Source organism: Thunnus albacares, chromosome 1 (assembly GCF_914725855.1).
Source record: "Thunnus albacares chromosome 1, fThuAlb1.1, whole genome shotgun sequence".
In the NCBI taxonomy this organism is placed as follows: domain Eukaryota; kingdom Metazoa; phylum Chordata; class Actinopteri; order Scombriformes; family Scombridae; genus Thunnus; species Thunnus albacares.
This window is the reverse complement of record NC_058106.1, coordinates 9,738,331-9,759,747: the sequence shown is the minus strand read 5'-3', so window position 1 is coordinate 9,759,747 and position 21,417 is coordinate 9,738,331. Positions and strand designations below refer to the sequence as shown.

General features: G+C 39.8%; 3 protein-coding genes across 6 annotated transcripts in view; all 3 read right to left on the bottom strand.

Annotated features, from left to right (window-relative positions):
• LOC122996286 (synaptosomal-associated protein 25-A-like) overlaps positions 1-1,478 on the bottom strand; it is a 38,724-nt gene extending 37,246 nt beyond the window's left edge. For both annotated transcript variants that reach the window (XM_044371908.1, XM_044371898.1), the window contains exon 1: positions 1,348-1,478. The gene's annotated coding sequence lies outside the window, so the exon portion shown is untranslated. The remainder of the gene's footprint in view (positions 1-1,347) is intronic.
• Positions 1,479-7,642: 6,164 nt separating this feature from the next.
• Positions 7,643-13,776, bottom strand: lrrc28 (leucine rich repeat containing 28). Its single transcript, XM_044371837.1, has 10 exons — positions 13,604-13,776; positions 12,212-12,453; positions 11,952-11,992; positions 11,665-11,702; positions 10,981-11,118; positions 10,039-10,245; positions 9,842-9,944; positions 9,335-9,519; positions 8,977-9,136; positions 7,643-8,863 (listed from the first exon to the last, which is right to left on the bottom strand). Exons 2-10 carry the CDS (start codon positions 12,377-12,379, stop codon positions 8,794-8,796), a joined length of 1,110 nt encoding a protein of 369 aa, XP_044227772.1. The 5' UTR covers positions 12,380-12,453; positions 13,604-13,776; the 3' UTR covers positions 7,643-8,793.
• A 659-nt stretch (positions 13,777-14,435) lies between these two features.
• LOC122995832 (insulin-like growth factor 1 receptor) overlaps positions 14,436-21,417 on the bottom strand; it is a 56,594-nt gene continuing 49,612 nt past the window's right edge. For all 3 annotated transcript variants that reach the window (XM_044371244.1, XM_044371318.1, XM_044371407.1), the window contains one exon: positions 14,436-21,134. In XM_044371244.1, coding sequence (XP_044227179.1) covers positions 20,609-21,134 — 526 coding nt within the window. In that variant the 3' untranslated portion in view covers positions 14,436-20,608. The remainder of the gene's footprint in view (positions 21,135-21,417) is intronic.

The window sequence follows — 21,417 nt, the reverse complement described above, 5'->3', positions numbered from 1 at the left end:
ACTAAAACTGGAGCAGAAATAATAATAAGAAAGAATAATAGAGAAGTCTTCCTTTTTTATTTTGTCTCACTAGACAAAAGAATCATAACACACTTGCAGCATATGTCAGATGCTTTGTGGTCACTTCCTCTCATTGAAATATCTGTCTGTTTACTCCCGCTTACAAACAAAACCAGGCTGCCAAACAGAGACAACACACATGTGTTGATCTGCTTAAGATCTGCTTGGCCTGAGCTCTTTGTCCTCACTGACATTACAACAGGTACAGAAGCAGGACAGAGGGAGCAGAGAGTTTGTATAATGTGATTTTATCTGGAATGAAGGTGCAATTCATTTCTAGAATCATGCAGTTCTTGATAAAATAATTTCACTTCATTTTGTTGTTTTTTTGGGTTTTTTTTTTTTGTCAAGTCCTGCCTTGAGTACAACCTCAACTTCATCAACCCGCAGCTGAAACACAGGAACAAAACTGTTGCCAGAATCTTAGAGTCTTTGTCAAACAACAACAACAGTTCCTTAACTTTCCACAAAGCTCCCCAACAAGATAGATGTTGCATAGATAGATAGATAGATAGATAGATAGATAGATAGATAGATAGAATTAGCCTTCTCCACCACAAAACACAAAATAGTGTCCAGCTGAACATCTCTTCTCTATCAAAGATATGACAACATAGATGAGATCATTTACTAGTTTCCACTGCAGGTCAGCTTGTCTCAGGCATCATTTTAGTCGAAAAACCTGATTTCTCTGCTTTGCTTCGCAGCCAGATAAACTTCCTAAATATCCTCCCGCTTGTTTAAGGAGAACATTCAGATAAATGTGGTTGTTTCCGCTGTGATTTGAACACACTGAATGTTACTGTGCGCCTGCAGGTTGACTTGTGTATGTCAGAGAGCTCCGGAGCTGTCCGCGGTGCTGAACTCGATTCATTCTGCAAGACGCTTATAAGCCCTCCGCCTCCAGCCGAGCCCTCTGAAACACGAGAAAACTACTTCACAGCTGCTGAACGATCCTCTAATTTAATCCTTACAACTATCAACCACTTTAATCCTGAGATACAGGCTATTTAGCACGGAAACTGCGATCCAGACTATCAGTTGAAACGGAAAATCACTCAAAAGTTGGTTCCTTTCCTCGTATAAACATGTACCGATGCGCTTCACACACCACAGCAACAGCACAGGAGCATTATAATGATTTTCCCTTTGCATGTGACTTCATGGGCTTTGTAATAAATAAGCAGTGCGACTTTAAAACTACATTTTTAATCAATAATTCAAACTTTAACTGATTTTATTATTCAACCGGTGGAAAACAAAGAAAAACAAATGAGTCTGACCCACCTCAGCAAGTTTCTTCTGCTCTTCCTCTTCTTTTTATTTTGCTGTGTTTGTTTGGACTCAGGTTGAAAATGTCTGTCCGCTCTGCCGCTCCGCTTAACGGGACTGTCCCCGGTGGAAACACACCGAGTGTTAAACCGATCGGGTTTACAAGTTACACACTTCCTGTTAGTGTTTTACAAAATAATATATCATTCCATTCAGTATTAATTTGTAGTTTTGGTCACTGCAGCCTGTCACACAGTGTTTAATACAACAAAACCATATAAATATTGTAAAGACATGTTGAGTGAGCATTACTGTTCAATACATTTCACTCACTACTGTATATCTGAACAGGCTGTATATACTGTACACCTATTATATGTATATAAAGTAACCTCATTTTTTAACCATTTAATATTTATCAGCACTCTTTACTCTTTTTGCACTATTTATATCCTGTTTACTGTTCATAGAAACAGTTTCACATGTATCTAGTCATTCCTTGTCCATCTTTCTGAAGATTGTTGTGTTGTTTTTTTGTGTAAGTTCTTTGAGAGCCACTAAACCGGAGTCAGATTCCTTGTATGTGTAAACATACGCGGCCAACACATGGTTCTGATTCTGATTACCGCAGCTGTCAGACTATTACAATTTGCAGCTTCCAATTATTCCAGAAAATATCACAACAACACAACTCAACACCAACCTTCATCTACTCAGACACATTTTTAAATGGCAAAACAATGAACAATTTCTGAACTAAAACTGGGAAAACGAAAACATTTGGGGAAAGGATTGTGGGAAATTTATCACTTCCTGTCCCTCAAGAACATCAGTTGTTAAGCGACAGTTAATTAATATCCTTATTTAATCTATTATGAATTTTAATGACAAACCAGTTTCATTAAGAATTTTGCCTGTTAGTATAGATTAGCCATTTCAGATTATAAATGGACAGTTTCAGTCCTCACTGTAGGCTAGTACATGCTAACTGAGGGTAATATGATATGTTATCGTATTGTTAATTATTATTTTCGATCATGCAGATTTTTTAAATTTAAAGTTAACAGTATAATAATATCAAGATTTTAAACATGTTCTTTGTTTTTAATCTTCTGATCGCTTTTAATGTGATGGTTAAGTCACTCAACTTCCTGCCTCATTGCATCACACTTGACTTTGCTCACAAAATGTCCGCGCCCTCTGACGTCAGAGGCAGCGGGTAAAAGGTAGGGCAGCTGAGCTCCTCAGAGCCATGTTGGCTACTAGACTGGCTACTGAGAGCTGTGTTTCCACATGAAAATGCAGATACAGTCGTGTGTATTTACACATATTTATTGACATTTATGTATTTTTCTTAAATTATTATTGTGATATTTTTAATCTTACTTATTAAGAAGGATGATTAAACAATCAGCTGAATAATAAAGTAAAACTTTTAATAACAAGATACTATTGAAATGTAAATAGCGTTGTGTCAGAGTGAGGCTGCAGAGAACAAACACAAACAAGTGCTCCACATTAAAATTCAGTGTTAGAGACTCAGAGCGAGATTGAAATTGTGCGCACATTCATTCTCTGCATCCTCTTCACACATCTCACATCCTCTCCATTTGTCTGTGCAGAAAACAACCTGTTTATCCCTTCAAAGTGCACAAGTTGTGCAGGTACCATCTGACATACACTGATGTCAGCTGGTGAGACATGTCCACACACCTGCACATGTGCACACACACACGCACGCACACATTTGCAGCACAGAGACCCAGCTGATGGCTGATGGCATTTTAAAAGCTGTGCGGTCAGAGCGTGTGCTTCCATCTGTTTCTTCTCTCTCACTTCAACTTGATTCCTCAAAATTTTAACTAATTTCAATCTAATTCTTTATTTTCATGAATGTTGCATGAACACAGAATCATTAACATCTAAAAAAATATGAGAAATACTTTTTACAAATTTACTTTGTTACCTTAAATGCATCATATGATCTCACATTTGCTCCATCCAAGTCAGTGTTCAGCTTACAGCACTGCTCACACTGCTTGTCATGCTTAAATACTGCTAATATTCACCACTGTGTATGCAGGCATACAGTATGTGTGTATGAGTACCAGTGTGCCCTGATAGAAAGTCTCTTTGAGATTCTCCTCAGTGTATGAAGTGTCCTGCTGTTTGCCCCTGGAGTCCTTGACTTAACATAGTCAAATACATGAATACTCTTTTTACCAGTGCCACAAGGCATGAGATGTGAATACTGAATACTACCAAAAATACACAGCGAGAAGCTGAGCTAAAAGAGAAGAGCATACTGCAGGGTATACACATCTGTGCTTTTGTTAGGCTGTCATGATTTTATACACATTAATTTTTAAAGTACTGTAAGGCTGTATTCAGATCAAATCAGGCAGTGTAGCGTACAGCCGATGTATGTAGCTGATTTGGTCTTAATATGACCTAAGTGTGCTGAAATGAAGTGCATTTAAGGACAGTCTGGAAGCATCACTGAAGTTTACTGCATGGAAGTAAGAAAATGATGTATCTACAGCAGACATTTAAATCTCTCTTGAACCAGAGAAAACTTCCTACATTTCTCTGGTTTATATGGGATAAATATCTTCTGAAGCTGTGGTTAAGCTGATATTTGAGTTGTTGTCTCGCTCATCTCTGTGCCGTGCTTTGTTTATAACTCATTGGTCGAAAGCACAGCTGATTTTTTTCTAAGAAAGAGTCCTTGTGTACATACTCTATGTTCCATTATCCTACAGTTTTCACTTTTTAAACTGACATTTTATCTTTAATTAAACTCCATTTCAGGTTCATTCATTTCACATTTCATATTTGACTTGTTTCGAACCTTTACTGAGGAGAATTTACAGTCAGTGCCACAGTAGGAAAGATTGCATTTGAGATCCCAACCTGTATTAAGGAAGTTAAAGGTCAATGATTCAGCGCTGATTATTTCTGTGACCCTGGAAAGGTCATGCAGTAGATGTCATGTGACTGAGAGAGAAGTTCTGGGAAAACAAATGAGAGGATGAAGAGGAAGGGGAGATGTACAGAAGATGATTGTCTTCCTCCGCTCTGACTATCTGTGGCAGTTTCTCACCTCAACTTCACTTGCCAGTTCAAGCATTTGACCGCTGACTGCTCATCCCTGCTGCGGCTCTTTCTCCCCCCTACTCTTCTCCATCACCTATTCCTTCAAAAACCAACATTTTTCATCTTTCACACCAACAGTGAGTCTGATCTTTACAGGTGATGGATCTGCCTTTTACCACGTGTGGTTCAGATCATTACCAGCCCATCGAAGAAACCATTAAAAACCTCGCTCTCAAACTGATGATCCAATAGCGATCAGTCTGAGCACAATCAATCTCACTGTGCTGCCATTGATTTGAGAAGGACTGATTTCTCTCCTCGGGTGTTTCTAAATGACTGAGTGCAAATTTATACACAACACACACAATACATCCATTCATTCTTCTTTGAATAAATACTCCGTTTTTTAAGCATCTTTTAAAACATCATGCTCACCGGAGGCAGAGATGTGTAGAGATCACCAATACGTTTCCCGTGTGCCACATTACAGGTGCATCGACATTAAAATGTAACTCATAAACACCAGAATTCTTCATACAATAAGGACCAGTTTATGTTGTTGAGGCTGAAACAGGTGATCAAATCAGACTGTTTATGATTATTTTCATTTTGTATTCATGGTGTGACATTTCAGTGTTATCTACAGTAGGCTGAACAACACTTGAATCAGTTGTTGCTTAGTCTATTAATCCCACCACCCACCCACCCCTTCACACTCTGCCCTGCCTGACTCACCACAGGAAATTACTTTAGGGTTGCATGATGTATCTGAATGCTACACAGTTTCTCATATTATAAGGCTTTACTCCAGTGGCGTAGGCCAATATAAAAATGGGTGGGCCAGAAAAACTGATTTATAAAAAGCTTGGAGAGGAAAAAAGAACAAACAGGCAAACTGAAAAGACAGCAACCAGTTTACTTTGCAATGTTCTGCATCACAAAGGCAATGACAGCAAAATACTGTCTTCAAAACATGCTCAACCAACAGAGCATTAATCTGTAAAGGCTGTACACAACAGTACAGACAAAAAGTCTCTTATAGCCTGTCCAGCCTAAAATACAGTATATTTGCACTGGCAAGACCAGCTGCACATCGGCTCTACAGCACACGACAATTTCATTGCACAAAGTGGAAACTAAATATAAACCGAGACAGCAGGGACGGTGTTAACTTAGACAGAAATCACACATGTAAAATGTCCCTCATGCATTCATTATAGCTTGCAGCCAATGCTCGGTCAGCTCACGAATAACCAAAACTGCACATTTTGCAGACAACCGCGTCCTCACACTCTGTTCCATTCTTGACTGTACAGAGAAATACATACAAATGTGGCTGTGAAGGTGGTTCATAAATGGCACATAAATCAGCAGGTGAACTCGCATCAGGCTGACCAGGAGAAAACGCTATAGCTACCGGCAGGGAGATGAACCTCACTATGGGCTGAAGAGTCTGGTGGACTCTGATGGAGGCAGTGGTGTGTCTTCTTCAATATATAGATAAACATCTATATATGCACATATTGAGTAAGCTGTATCACCCAGTGCTATTGTGTGTGTGCAATAGCTGCAGGAACTACCCTACAGGAACTAAACTTGGTCCCTAAAAAGGTTCTTTATTCACTGGTAAAGTTCCTGTGGTGGAAATGTTCTTTAGTTAACAAGCAAGCAGAGCAGAGTGCTCAGTACGCTACGAGAAATGGATTCATGGTTGAAACAGACAGTAAAAGTAATAAACAGTTGAAAGAATTTGATAAAATTTAATTCTGCTTAAATAAAATAGATTAAATTAAATGCCTAAATTAAATATATTAGATTAAATTCAATTATTAAATAAAATTCAATTAATCCAATTAATGAGGTTAAGTTGAATTTTGAAATAAATAAATTACATGACTAATTTAAATACAATCGATAGATTTAATTGAATAAATTAAATACAATATGATACAATAAAATAAATTGAGTCAATTAGATCTAATTGAATAATGACATTAATTTTAATTAAATAAACATGTTGACATGTCAAGTAGTGTATATTTGTTGACTGAGCAAATCTTCATCCTTTGATGATGAGGTGAGTTTACATATAAAACTAACTTCAACAATTAAAAATAACATTGAGGGAAGGAAGGAAGAAAGGATGGATTTTAATCTTTTATACATTTTATAAACTGTCACAGATCTCAACTGTTGTATTATCAATATTACAATAATCTGATAATATATATATTTACAGAATCAATTTGGTCCAGAGGGGCACTTCAGCCACTATGAGCACATTCCTGTGAAACTATTTCTTATGCTTTAACAAATCAAGAAGAATGTTTTACCACATGAACATCAGTTTACGTCGCTTCCTGCTGAACACTGTATGTATATTCTCCTCTGCCGTCGTGTCCAGTGCAGCTCGTGTGTGTGTTTACATACACATAAGAACCCGTGTTCTTATGCGAACATGCAGCTTGCTTGTGTGTTATCATCGTCTTAAGTGCAGTCAGCAGAGATGTGATAGTCCCAGAGGGAGGACAGAGAGGATCATGCTCTCACACTGAACTCGCCATCGATTCTCATAATGGAGCCGCTCAACTTTCTGCTCCACCCCTCCACACCCCTCTATTATCACTGACAACGTATCATCACTACTCCTCTCACATGTTACATACATATTAAGGCATAATATTTCCAGAGTACCTCATAGGATCAACAAAGATGTGCTCTCGCCTCGATAAAAGATGCTTTGAAATACATTTAACATGAATTCCTTTTAACATTGGTCAGTAAAAGCATGCGTATAGTTATGTCACCACACCAGAAATATGACACTTTTTGTTTGGTTTTAACATTTTGCATGACAGTTGATTTGAAAATAGCTGCACTGATGTTTAAATGCTTTAAATTAGGCTTACAGTGTCCTGACAATAGATATATCATTCCTGCGTCTGTGGGAAAATCATCTTGAAGCCAAGAGAACTGTTAAAGGTGACGAGTGTAGAAGATAACAGGTCTGGAGTCAAGCAAAGCTCTCCTGGGCCAGCTTGGCACCGAACTATTTGGCACAACACTTTCCTATTCCTCCTTCTTAACACTGATTGCTAACATTGCAGCTACAATAGTCTAAAGTGACATGAGCTACTGTAAGAAGCTGTAGCTGAATTTATTCTAAACAAACGTACATTCTTTGCTGTGGAACAGACAGAGAGGCCAAATTCACTTCAAGTCAAACATCAGTCAACATTTACTGTCAAAAGCAACACAATCAAAACAAATGATAAATTAGAACTGTACAACATAGTAATGAACATGAACACACAAGCGTCAGTTCAACCAGAGAATCACACAGTGCCTCTATTTATATATTTATACAAAGTTCATTTCCTACAGATGATGACAGAAACCTTTGACTTTGAACTGAGTGAGGCTGCTGAGGCTGTGAATGTTAAACCTTCAAGGTTGTTGCAACAATTTGAGCATTTTAAGTTCCTTTGAGTTTTATACAGAGTGCATTTTAGTTTAAAGCATGTACTCATAACAAAAATATTACTTTTCAAAAGGTTAATAACATGGAATTTTGCTCCAAAACCGGTCAACATTTTAAAACAGATACCTACACTACAATATGACCAACATTGTGAACTCCGCCAAACTTTATATTATAGTCTGGAAACTGTCTAAGAAATTAATATAGAATTATGACCATGAGTTTGGCTCCAAATGTAAAGCATTTACTGTATGTGAGAGTTTGGTGTCTCGTTCAAAGACACATGGCTTCTGTTGGAAAGTTATTAAGTCTCCTTTAACAACTTGCTGCTGAAAATGACACATATCAAATAGATACATTCTTTTTAATTGTAATCCTTCAAGTGTTTTTTTTTTCAGTAATCAGTAAAACAAATCAATCTACAAATGTTAATACCTCGAAGATGACTCCACAATCAGTGGGATGTGTCTGCTGCAAAATATTTCTGTGTGAAAAATGGTCAAAAATCCAAACAGTGCTTGTTCTTCAAACTTTTTAAAGTGCCCACTTGTGAGAATGGGGGGGGTTTGTAGTTACTTCAGGTCTAATACTGTTTCTAGACAAGATGAAGTTAAATGAACACAGCAGTGCACTGTTCACACATAGTTGTTAATACACACAAAAGGAATACAATCCTCCCAGCTGGTTAGTCTCAGTGTTTTGTATTGAAACGTCCTGCGTCCATCATCTGACCCACCAAACATCCACACAGGCTGCTTCTCTCTACTTGTCTGCACTGATGCTGCACAGACCTTCAAGATCCGAGTGACAGATGACGAGGCGTCATTGTCTGGAGACCCATCAGCAGCTCCTGTGTGGAAGGGGGCCAGGCGAAGGAGGCGGTGTCACCCCTGCAGGTTAAATGTCCGGAGGCAGTGACTGGAGCAGCAATAGGCCACGAAACTCACAGTCGTCCTAAACAGGAAAGAAGGGAGAAGAAAGAGTGAGAAAGAGAGGAAGGGTGAAGTCGCTATCTAGTTGTCACTAGTCCGTAGCAGCTCTGTAGACGTGTGTGTTTTTGTTGTAACCTGCGGTGCACTCCTGCCAGGGCGGTGTCACGGAGGGGGAAGAGTTTGGGGTAGATGATGGTGAACATGGCTTGGCTGCAGCGGTGGCAGTGACCCAGCGGGAACTGCAGCAGGTCCAGCAGGCTCTTTGGGAGGGTGATGGGAGGCAGCAAGTTCAGGTCTAAAAACACAAAACTTGTAGTTAAACATAGATTTTCAGTAATTTCAGTAATAACCACATTGATTAGACTTTTTTCATCTCCAGTGAGGCACTGGGAGATGCACCAGTACACAAACATAAACAAAACAAAAAATGAAAGTAAAATGCCAGGCTGGCTACCACTGTGCACAGGTGTACGAGGTGTATATTACTCCTCACCTGTCGGGCGGTGGTGATAAAGGCGGTGCAGGGTCCTCATGGCGAGCTCCTCGAGGGGAACCACGTTATCCGTCTCCGAGCCCACCACCTTCACTTCAGCCGGCAGCCCGACCAGAGCCTCGCTCAACGCCTCACCCAGAACCTCACCCCACTCTCCCTCCAGCACCTGGGATGACACACCACACCTGCGCAGAAGCAACACACACACACACACACACACACACACACACACACACACACACACACACACACACCTAATTAGAAATGTGTTTTATAGTGTCTCATCTCATGTGTTCAGAGTAATTAGCCAAGATGAATGCTATGTGCACCTGAAGATACATTTTGCAACCTTTTTTTTTCTCTTTTCTTGGTGTTTTGTTCACATTTTATAATTATTAAATCAAACAATACTACAAAAAGTTCAACTCATCCAAGTTCAATTAACTGAATCCAACCAACGCTATGTGTAGCCTATATATAACTGGTGAACCTGGGAAGGTGCGTTACCCGCTACAGCCGATCACTTTGTTATACAAGTAGGAGGGAAGGCCTTTTAGGTCCACGTTGTTGTCCACAAACACAAACTGCAGCTCCCGTGATCTGCCCAGATCTGAAACACACACACACACATTCACATACTAACACTGCCTTACTCACAATATCCAAATCACTATGGCGACGCACATTTAAGGGGATACACTGACCGAGCGGTAAAAAGGTCAGCCGGTTAGCGGCCATGGAGAGCTGGTTCAGGCGGTGGAGCCAGCAGAGCTGCCGGGGAATGTGGCTCAATGGGTTGTGGTCCGCCGTCAAATTCTGCAGAGAGACACAGCGGTGCAGCCGGTCTGGTAGAGACATCAGCTGGTTCATGGACACGTCCAGAGTCTCTAGTTCCTGCAGATCGCCAATCTCTGAAACATGAGAGAGCCTGAACTTGACTTTCTTGACATCTGTGCATTTCTCAAAAATCACATCTACTTTTCCTGTTTAGCTCACATGACTGATCCACATCCAGTCACTTGAAGTGTTTTTATCTTTCTGAAATGGGCTTTAAATGGTGCATTCACAGCACGATGAGGACTCCATCTGAGTTAATATGCTGCTCAGACACAGAACATAACTGTGTGTATTAAAAGTGAGAATAAGTGCCTTTCCACGATCGATTTGTTGCTCACAAATAATAGTATAATGTTGACATGTCACCAATATTTTTAATTCATTTTAAAAATGTTTCTGAGGTTGAATTCCAAAACCATAATATAAGATGGAAATATCAAGTTGAACAACTGTGTTCCTTGTTGTATTATATTCCTCCAGAATAACTATTATCTGGATAATACACAACATCCACATTCTCTCTGTGCTGATGACACACAGGACAGTGCTGCTGTCTTCTCTCTGCTTTTCTTTTCAGTTTAATTGAGGAACTCTGGTGCCCTCTGCTGGCTATTCAAGTTGGTTTCTCTCAACTGAAGACTGACACTCACCAGAAGGCATATCAACCATGACATACTACCCAACAGTGGCAAATGTAGTGAGTGAATGTATAAAAGTGTTCTCATTTATACGCATAGAGACAATAAATATATTTTATATGGATACATATCTTGTTTTATCTTTTATTAAACTCGGCGGCTGTGTTTTACCTGGAGGGAGGCATTTCAGCTGGTTATTGGACAGTCTCAGGTGCCGTAGGGACCTCAGTCGGCCAACCTCTGGACAGAGGAGCTGGAGGGCGTTATTACTCAGGTCCAATGACTGCAGCCTGGCCAAGTTTCCGATAGCTGAGGATCAAACCATAGTCGCCCTCATTATATTCAACAGATATATTTATCATAGCTGCCCTCATAAGCAAAGATAAAGGACACGCAGTCACAAATAACATTCAAGCTGACATCATAAATTGAGTTGAAGTTCTTCTGCTTTTACACTTTATTGACAGTCTTACTAATCTAGCATTTTATATCATGTTACGTCATGTCAGTATTAATAAATCAATGTGGGTTATAAAAGATTTGTACAATCTGAGCTTCTCGACTACTCTCTTATTGTGGTAATTGGTTTGCTTGTTTACTTTCTTAAACTTTGAGAGTTTTTTAGCAGTCGCTTATTAAATGTCATCTGAGTCAACAACCTCTTGTCATATTCAATCAATATTGTTGTATCTCTTCAACAAACGAAAGCTTACACAAGTACACCGACCATGAACAGACATTTGATGACTATGTCTTCGACCACAAAGTAAAGCAGCGATGAATTCAAATACTGTTAAATTAAAGCTACGGTAAGTGAGACAGAAGCACCTTATAATGAAATAAACGAGGACTCACCTTCAGGAATAATGACTATGTTGTTTGAGTGCAAATACCTTCAATGGAAGACACAATAAAAGTTACAATTTGAATATAAACCAAACTATTTTCCATCTCATTGGTTACAGTGTGAGACCTTTTATTATCATGTCAGTGAAATTCTGGTATCAACTGCTGGTCATACATCCAACTTTCACATATTTACCAGCAAATAATAAGCATAAAAAAGAAACATAGTATTTTGCTGTCAAATTAAGATAGTTATGATTATTTGTGCAAAAAACACAATTTTTCTGAATACTCACAGTTCAATTAGATTTGGAAGCTTCTGTGCAAGATTGTCAGGCTGATATAGAGAGAAACAAAAGCAGAAATACAGTAAATCTGACAGGAAATAAAACATGTGAAATAGCCCTGCTCACCATTGTCTCACTAACAGACCTTCTAACATTTGAGAAAAGGTCTTGAGTTATGTTCTGTTAGAGCATTTGTGTTTATGCAAGACAAAAATAAACTGTATGAATGATGTCGGACATGGTTAAATCAGTGTGAACTATGTGGATACCAATGTAGTGAGTGAGTTCCTCTTCATGTACAGTCTCTCCAGAAACTGCAAGCCTTCATCTTTCAGCAGCTCTACAGGGAAATTATTAAGGTTCCTGTAGTTAAGAAACAGGTTTTTGTGGCGCTGCTGCTTGGCCATAAATATAGTCTCATGGAGTTCAGTTGCCATTTTTGAGGACACCTCTCCTTCCAGATGGAGGAGACTTGGCAGCGCCTCTCTTTCCTCTACGGCATTACTGATTTCTGAAAGGAAAACAGGTGAAGGGAACATTTAAGATGCATGTTTTTCATCTCTGCAACTGAAAGGATAACACAGCATGCAATAGGACTTGTAAACATGGCAACAAACAAACAAAGTTTCATGTTTCTGCACCATAAGCACTACAGTTTATGATGCACAGACATATGCAGCAGAGTTTTACAGAAAGCAGGTACATCGCGACTTAAAATCCATTTCTATACATTTATTTGGCATACTACACTGCAGGACGCAGTCAATGGCACCTACAAAACAAGTCACAAAATGGCTAAATACTGCTTTCCGGTGTTTCGGTTGAAATAGTGACCGTGTTAACTGGTGACTTACTGCTGAGTGCGTCGTGGTTGCCCGTAGTGATTGCAGCTGTTGAAAACACGAACAGAACACGTAGGTGTCCTTGTAAAAGCCACAATTTTAAATAAATTTAAAATACATACTCATCCTTTGTTTAATATCTACGCTAGTCATTTACGTAAATTAAATTATGCTCAGCAAAAAGCATTCACCTCTCGTAATGATTCTTACAATAAGGGGAACAAACCGTAGCCTAAGCCTAAGTATAATTTGGCAGTGCAGCTATAGACTATCTTGGGATTTTATACCGTTATCCTCAGTCGGAAAGTGGCTCATATTCAACCAATGAACCTGTATAATGTCAACTAATCTATGTTTCTCCACATTAAAAGTAACTTCAAGACAGGTGAATGCTTCTTGTTGGCCATACTGTTTAATTTACATACTGTAAGACAAAAAGGACCATACGAATATATATACTGTTATATATAAATATATACTCATTTCAACAGCTGCCGTCACTACGAGCAACCATAGACGCATTCAGCTGGGAGTCACCAGTTAACACGGTCACTTGTTTAACCGAAACACTATTCCGTTGTTTTGACACTGACAGCGGTAGAAACTATCGGCTTACAGACGCTACATACTGTAAATACACACCACAGCTAGCTAGTTCAGTTAGTGTGGACTGATTCCAGTTGTCAGTAGCCGGTATTGCACTAACGTTAATTTGTTAACGAGTGTTTTATCTGTCAGTCTATTAGCTTGGAAGCTAAGTGGCTGCTGTTAGCACAATACGTCCCATGACAAGAAACAGCACAGAAAGCAGTTATTTACCTCAACTCTGCAGGAACACTTCATTCCACCTTAAATCCCACTTACGCTCATTGCCTACCTAATGGGAAATGAATGTATGTTAAAGCACTAAGCTAACAAGTGAAGGGCTGTTGAACAGCAACAGTCATCTGTCGTAAACAACGTAAAGACGTCACTACGCCGTCTCATGTCAAAGGTCTGCCGCCCTGCGTCTCCTCAGGCGCACTGCTGCCACCTGCAGCTACATCGTTAAACTGCATCATGTACTAAATGTTCTGTGACTGAAAAACTCCAAATCCAGTGGTGAAAGTTCCTCCCAGTGGTGAAAAAAATACTTGATTTTTCTACTAACCCTAACTTTACTGAGGAAGCATGAGTATTCATGAAGGAGATAAATAGATTTTAATTCTTTTAGCCAAACATTTGAGTGAAATACTTGAAGGTTAAACCACAAATGAACAAGAGGGAGCATGAACTGAATCCAGACTTAACTGATTAATTAACACAGATCAACACACTTAATTTGTTCTTAGAGGGATTTTAAAGCACAAATTCTTACAGAATGAGTAGTTTGCATTAAACTGTCAGAAGTCAATGTTGTTGGTGGTCTAACTGCTACTGTGCAGTTAATGTATCATATTTTATGTGCTTATCATATATTTTGCATGTATACACCTGGTCTTAATCTGTAAAATAGTGACTGGTAAGTGCAGCCATATTGGAGCAAAATGGCATTTATTTACTTGGTATCCATTTCTCTGATATTTCATTGCGGTAATCCTGTATCAGTGGTTCAAAATGTAGCAGTACTGGTGCAGACATGATATTTCCCAACAAAGACGAGCAGTCAAACTGTTTGCATACATTTTTATTCATCTTAAATCTTGTGTAGAAAAAAAAAGAATCAGAGAAACAGACATTCTCTTTTCCTTCTGCCAATCATTTTTTCCCCAGTATTCAGAATATATTTATAACAGGAAAAAATCCCTACAACAGCATGTACAAAAGAAAACCTAAATGAAACCTCAGTCTAACAGATCATTTCAATAGAAACGCAAGAGATGGAAGGCTATGAATAATTTACACACATCAAAATCTAACAACAAATTGGCCATCATTGTAAAAAAAAAAAAAAAGAAAAAGAAAAGAAAAGAAAAAAAGAAAAAAGGAAATTTGTTAAATTTCATGTCCGCTCTGTGAGGCGTTCCAGTGGTAAAAGTGAGGCAAAAATCAGACCACAAACACTGAAATACCCATCCTGACCTCATCGGATCAGTCAGCTGTGGCTGGACTCTAAACCAGAACCTACTGATGATGTCAGCTACAGCTCAGATCCCAACACTCGCAGCCTGAAACCACAAACCTGCCTTGTAAGGAGAGACAGAAGATTAATGAAATGAGAAGAAGAGGAAGGAAGGTTTTACTGGAATTGTGATCACCATGGCAACAGGTCTAGGCAGACGGGAACAGCACCAACATCCCATGAAGGCAGGAAAGGAACCTCAAGAGACACATGAACAGGAAGTCATTTACATGTGTAAAACACAACACATCGTTAACTAGCTTCTTGGTTAACAGAGGTGTTTCCATAGCAACCGGTATGGATCATTAGCTAGCTCTCAGGTCACACACACACACACACGTCTTTGAATGATCAAAAGGCTTAAATGAAGCCAGATGTGGTCTACCTAGAAATGCCTTCCTTCTACCTGGCACTCCACATGGCGTCAGTCAATGACGAGAAACAAACCGCTTTCAGAGCACATTAAAGCCCACTGAGGTATGTGGGAATGTAGATTAACTATTTCAGTCTGGTAGCGTATGGAACATTAAACCCGTCGTTAACGGTTTAGCAGAGCATACAAACATCACTGTAACGTGTACTAGCAGCGGTAATTTACTGTACGTACAGTATGTTATGTTAACAGTTAACCAGTGTAAGCTGTCCCAAACTAAATGCACAGATCCTCCCCCAAATCCCATCCCCCTTCTTCTTTTAGCAGCCCAAAGTCTCATAATGGTCCTCTATATGGAGTGAAAGACTGTGAGGGGGTCACAGATTCAAATTGTCACACAGATAATATTGAAAAAAAAAAAAAGAAGAAAAAGACAGTCAGAGAGCAGTTCTGGTTATACATGCCTCCAAAGTATCTTTTAAACAAGCCTAGGTCAGAAAAAAAAAGACAAAGTCTAACATTTTTCAGTTATTAACTTAAGTTCCTGCTTCAAGACAACATGGTCCTTCTTATTATCCATAAGACCTTTATTTCCAGACTCCTCCTGGCTCTGCTAGTTTCGAAGGTGCAGATGTAGGCTTCAGTTGGCTCCAGTTTGTGCCTCTCATGTATCACTAATCACCACTACGTTCAAGTCACAGAGCTAAACATCAATTTTTCCCCCAAAAATAATCACCCACTTATCTTTGAAAAACTCAGATCATGCAGCGGACTTGATATTTTCATCCAGGTGATCTGAGTATTCTGGAAATACCTTCAGAACAGACAGCAGGTTTCTGGGTTTTGAAAAGATTGCTGGGTAATTATTTTGCAAAAGAAAAAAAAAGTGACTGAAATGTAATGGCAACACATGAGAGGCACAAACTCGGGCTAAGCTTCAGGCTGTAGGTGTGAAAACAGAGCTGTCAGGTCTCTACAGGCTGGTCAGTAACACTAATATACAGCGATGGGAGGAGTGCAGCACACAGGGACAGTGGGTGGAGGTCGGGAGGGGAGGGGAGGGGGGGGGTGTGTGTCTGAGAAAGGAAGGGTGAGGGAGGTCAGGAGGTTTTAACAACTCGTCACAGCAGGACACTTCCTCCTTTCTCCAATGTTTCTAACAGCTCCTCTCACAGTACAGGATCAGAGAAATGAACCAGTTTTCCACTCTGCCAGACTCCAGGTAAAAAAAAAAAAAAAAAAAAAATTAAAAAGTTAAACATCATAGCTTACTGGGTGGAGCAGAGCTTCAATCAATCACCCACAGCACAAGTTCGTAAACAGATGTACTGGTCTTAATGGGAACTTATATGACCGCTTCGTCCCAAAACTCTCCAGCACCTCTTAATAATCTAACAGGAGCCCGAATGATCGGTTGATCACCCGCAGAGTAGAAACAAATGTTCACCAGCATTAATCTGGTTTCCCCCTGCTGGCCATGTTTCATGTTTCGATGCTCCTTCCCCCTCCAGGATGGTTTGGTTTGTGGTTTGAATTTGACCGTGTAATCAGCACTCGGTAAGATCGTCATTACAGCCGGACAACAGAGATGAGATGTTTTGTCTTTCTGTACGCGTAAATAGATTGAAAGAAACAAAACTAAACAGTGAGGTAGATGGATGGTTGAAGGAATAACAAAAACCTTCCGCCGAAATAGCAAAAGAAACACAAAAATATCAAAAGGAAAAGAAATTAAAAAAAAAAAAAAAAAAAAAAAACTTGCGGGGTATTTGTACAGTGATTTACACTTCACAAAAAATAACATAAATAACCAAGAAACATCTGGTCTGGGAATCCAAATGTAACTTTGTGAGGTGAATGAGCCTTTAAAATCTATTCCATGTGCTCCTCTCTGATCATGCTTGTCTTCATGTTTTAGTCTGATGTGACTCTTTAGTAAACCTTCTGTGATACAACAGTCTGTTCAATGATGCTGTTCTCTTACAGCAAACTTGTCTCAAACCAAATGTGTGTGGCTGAATACAAGTTTAGTATTTTCATTAAAAAAAAACAACAAAAAAAAAAACATATTCATAGAAACAAAAGGGCCTCAATCCTGAATCCCTTTAGTGTCATACTTAATCGTGAAATCTATTTTTTCTACTGACTTTATTTTAAAAAGTCTGTCAGTGCTGTAAGATAATTCCACTTATTTCTTAACCCAATTTTACTTCAGCAACCTTCTACAGACAAATGTTAATATGTTGGAAAAAAGATAAATAATGCAGATGACTCCAGCAGCATACAGAAACCCACCCTTGAATTTAAAAAAAGTTGATTAGCAGAAAGTGAAATTATCCTACAGACAGGTTTTTGCACTTCAGAAAAATGTGTTTTTAAGGTTCACAGCTACATCACATATATTCCATTTTGCATTTACTTTGTACCTTGAAGCCAGTGTTATTTCACAGCACCGACATATGAAACCCTGAAGCTGACAAAATGTAGTTAAAGGTTATCAGACAAGTCATAAATATATCTGAATTCATTGCTAAATAATACCTTTAGTTATATAATCAAAATGGAGTGTAAAACAAAAAATTAAGCTTCATACTTTTCCTTTAATCTCCAATCTATTAGTTAAAAAAAAGAAATAAGCTTTTTATTTTTTCTCGCAAAATGTCCTTTTCCTCACCACATTTCCAATCAGATGTGTCCATGTATGACAGGGCAATGTTTGCTCCACAGTGTGTGTACACCATGCAGTCTGTGTGGTTTGCTAGTTTAACTGGAAACACTGGTGGCTAAACCCAGTGAGCACCAGCCTTTTCAGCTAGCTACCTAAATTACAGCGGTCAGTGCACATAATGTTAATCATCCGTGTAACCTGCTCCACAATGGAAGATAAGTCTTGTGTTGTGTTACTCTTGACATATTATAGCAGAATGTGACTTCAAATTAACTATAAAATTCTAAGTAGCATTAGCTAGCTAACTGTTAGCATTAGTTTGCTGGCTTAACAGTACATGCGCTAACAATGAAAGTTAGCTTCAACTAGCTAGCTAGCTGAGAAGGCTGATGCTCAGTGAGTTTAGCCACCAGTGTCCTCAGTTAAGAAAGGTAGCCACACAGTCCTCTCACACACACACACACACACACACACACACACACACACACACACACACACACACACGCAGGAGCAATAATTGCCCTGACAAATCATGGAAAGTAGGGAATGGAAAAAAGAAAAAGCAAGGTGTGGACAAATACAGTTAGCTGGTGAAAAATAAATAAAAGAGTGAAGGTAAAAGACAAAATATAAAGCTTAATATTTCTTTTAACACTATTTTAATTATTTAACTAAACATTATTTGATGTATGATAACATTTTACTACATTTTGTCTGTTTTGGGGCTTCATACAAACAGTGCAAGAACAAATCCAAAACTGACTGTGACCCTTCTGGTTTCAGACTGTTGTTTGAAACACTGCTCTTGTCTAATGATCAAAGAAACTGAAATAACAGAGTCAGAGGGAGACAGAATCAGACAGAGGTTAACACACACACCAGGCTGGATGTCTCTGGGTATGACAGCACGAAAAAAAAAAAGGAAAGTAGAAAAGGATTTAACTTTTCTCTTTGACCTGAGATTTAGTTGGGACTCTGCAGTGGCGCCTGACTTCTGTCCTCTGATGATGGGTAGAGGGGGTCTAGTCCAAATCCATGAGGACAGAGGTGGACGCGTCCCGAGAGAAGACGAGGACAGAGATGGTCATCGGTACCATCGCTGACCTCTAGTCAGATGGGAGGGGAAGTTACCGGTGTTTCAAAACACAAGGCAAATTGTCGTACCTTTTACGCAAACACAGAAATGAAACCAGCTCAGATACACTTTACACAATTACAAGCATTTAAAAAAAATGGACTGTAGTGGAAACGTTTGTAGATCTGACCTGAAGGAGTTGTTTCTCTTTTTATATATAGATATTAACTATATTACAACCACAAGAGAAATAAGGAATAGCAGCTTCTTTCTGTACATGATGAATGTCTCCAACCGTATAAAAGTTAGAAAAGTGACACAAACAACTGGTGTGTACATAAATGCTCTGCCCACGTAGAGATGTTGTAAATGTTGGAGACTAATGACTAGTCTAAAAAAATACCTGTTTGTATACAACAACTTTGTCTCTGAACTTGGAGCAAACTCAGATTGAGAGACGTTATAGATCTAGTGTTTTGTTCTAGTGTTTTCCTCTTTACGATCGTCCCTCCTCAGTCCTTTGCTCTGAGGTTTTTTTTTTTTGCTTCTTTACTGACTGTTTTTTGGCGTTTAAACCTTATGGAACAGCACTTTGTGACAAGTTGTGGCTCAATTTCAGATAAATTGATGTAACCAAAGTCTACGACGTCTTCTATCGTTTTGATAGACAACCGTTTGACAGAGGTCTACTGACCGGATCAAAACAGTAGCTGTAGATATCAGTGAACAGCAACAGACGAAGAGTGTAGGACTATAGAGGGAACTGAATATCCTTTGAATCACAAACGTTCAGAATGAGAACAGCGTGGAAGCAGATCAAAGTGCTATATATATATATTTTTTTTTTGCTTCCATTTTCAACGCAGGGGTGGTGAAGAATTTTAGGGCAAGACTGCAGAAGAGAGGATTCGACAAAAAGTACAATTTTGGCAAACAAATTTGGCAGATTTGACCTTTCCCTCTCTGGTTGTTTATTTCAGCGGATTGGCTGTTGACCCGGCATTACGCTGACACCCAGCCTGCAGAGCAACAACACTACTGAACGACCGACGGAGACGCTGACCTCTCTGAGTGCTTCTTCATTAGATATGCTTAACAGTTTCACCATAATGCCCGCCCAAAAGCGACCAAAACGCTGGTCATTTATAAAGGCCTGCACATTTTTCTCCCCCCATTTGGAAATACATATAAAAAAGTAACAAACAACACTTTATAAAATAAGTTCAGCCAAAGAGAGAAATAGAGAGCTCTCTCGTAATGATTTTTTTTCCTTTCTTTTACAGTTTTTTGTTCTTCCGACTCAGCAGCAAGGCCAGTGTCACATCTGACAGCCAGCTGGTAGAAACCAAAACTAGAATAATATGAAAAAAAAAAAAGTGTGTGGAGGTACAGCAGAACATGGACCAAATGACAGTTTTCTCCACCTTCCTGTGAGTCTCTGCTCGTCACCGAAAAGCCACACCCAGCTGGTGGACATGGTTTTGCTGTATTTCATTTTAAAAAAAAAAAAAGAGAGAGAGAGAGAGAGAGAGATCCCACCCACTGAGACATCAGGTTCTGTGGAGCAGAAGGTGGCAGGGTTTGCAGTCTGGTGGCTGTCTGTCCGATCAGCAGGCAGAGGACTGTGGGAGGGGCATGGCGCGCTCGTTTTTGCGTCCTCCGTTCATGTGCGCGTACGGCGGCAGTTCGTCCAGAGACGGTCGCATCGTGACGCCTGAGCCTGTCCCGAGCCCTGACCCTGCTGCGAGGCCCGCCCCCGACAGCCCGTTGGCTGCCTGCTGGCTGGAGGGCTGCTTGTCCATGGCAGCGGTGGATGTGCAGGGAGAGGAAGGGGAGCTCGGGGCTAGCGAAGGGGCAGGTGGGGCCTCTGAGCTTGGTGAGGGTGGGGTCTGTAGTGGGACTGGGGCTTGCTGTGGTTGGGTGGAAGAGGGGGGGTCCAAAGGAACGTCATCCATGTTGTCCATCTTGTCCAGGTGGAGCTGCGGAGCGTCGGCTGGCTTGTTATCGGCGCTGTAGAAGAAACTAACCTCACTAAAAGACGGCTCCAGCTCATCCTTTATGCTGCTGATGATCTCCACAAAAGATGGACGCATCTTCGGGTTGTACTGCCAACACATTCGCATCAGCTCGAACCTACACATGCACACACACACAAACACACACAGGTTAACTCAGTCTGCATCAACAACATGTTTTCCTGTAGTTTAGACTCTGTGCCCTCTTACCAACAAGCCAATATTTACTTTTGCCAAATGTTTGCTTTCTGTTGCTAAAACTGCTGTATGTAACCCCCCTACTCCTTGTTTATGAAGCACAGAGCTGATGCTGCTTTCAGTTCTGTCAAGCGACTGGCACCGAGAGCTCTGCATCTAGCCCCGGATCTGACAAACAAGCCTGAAACACCACGACGGCAACC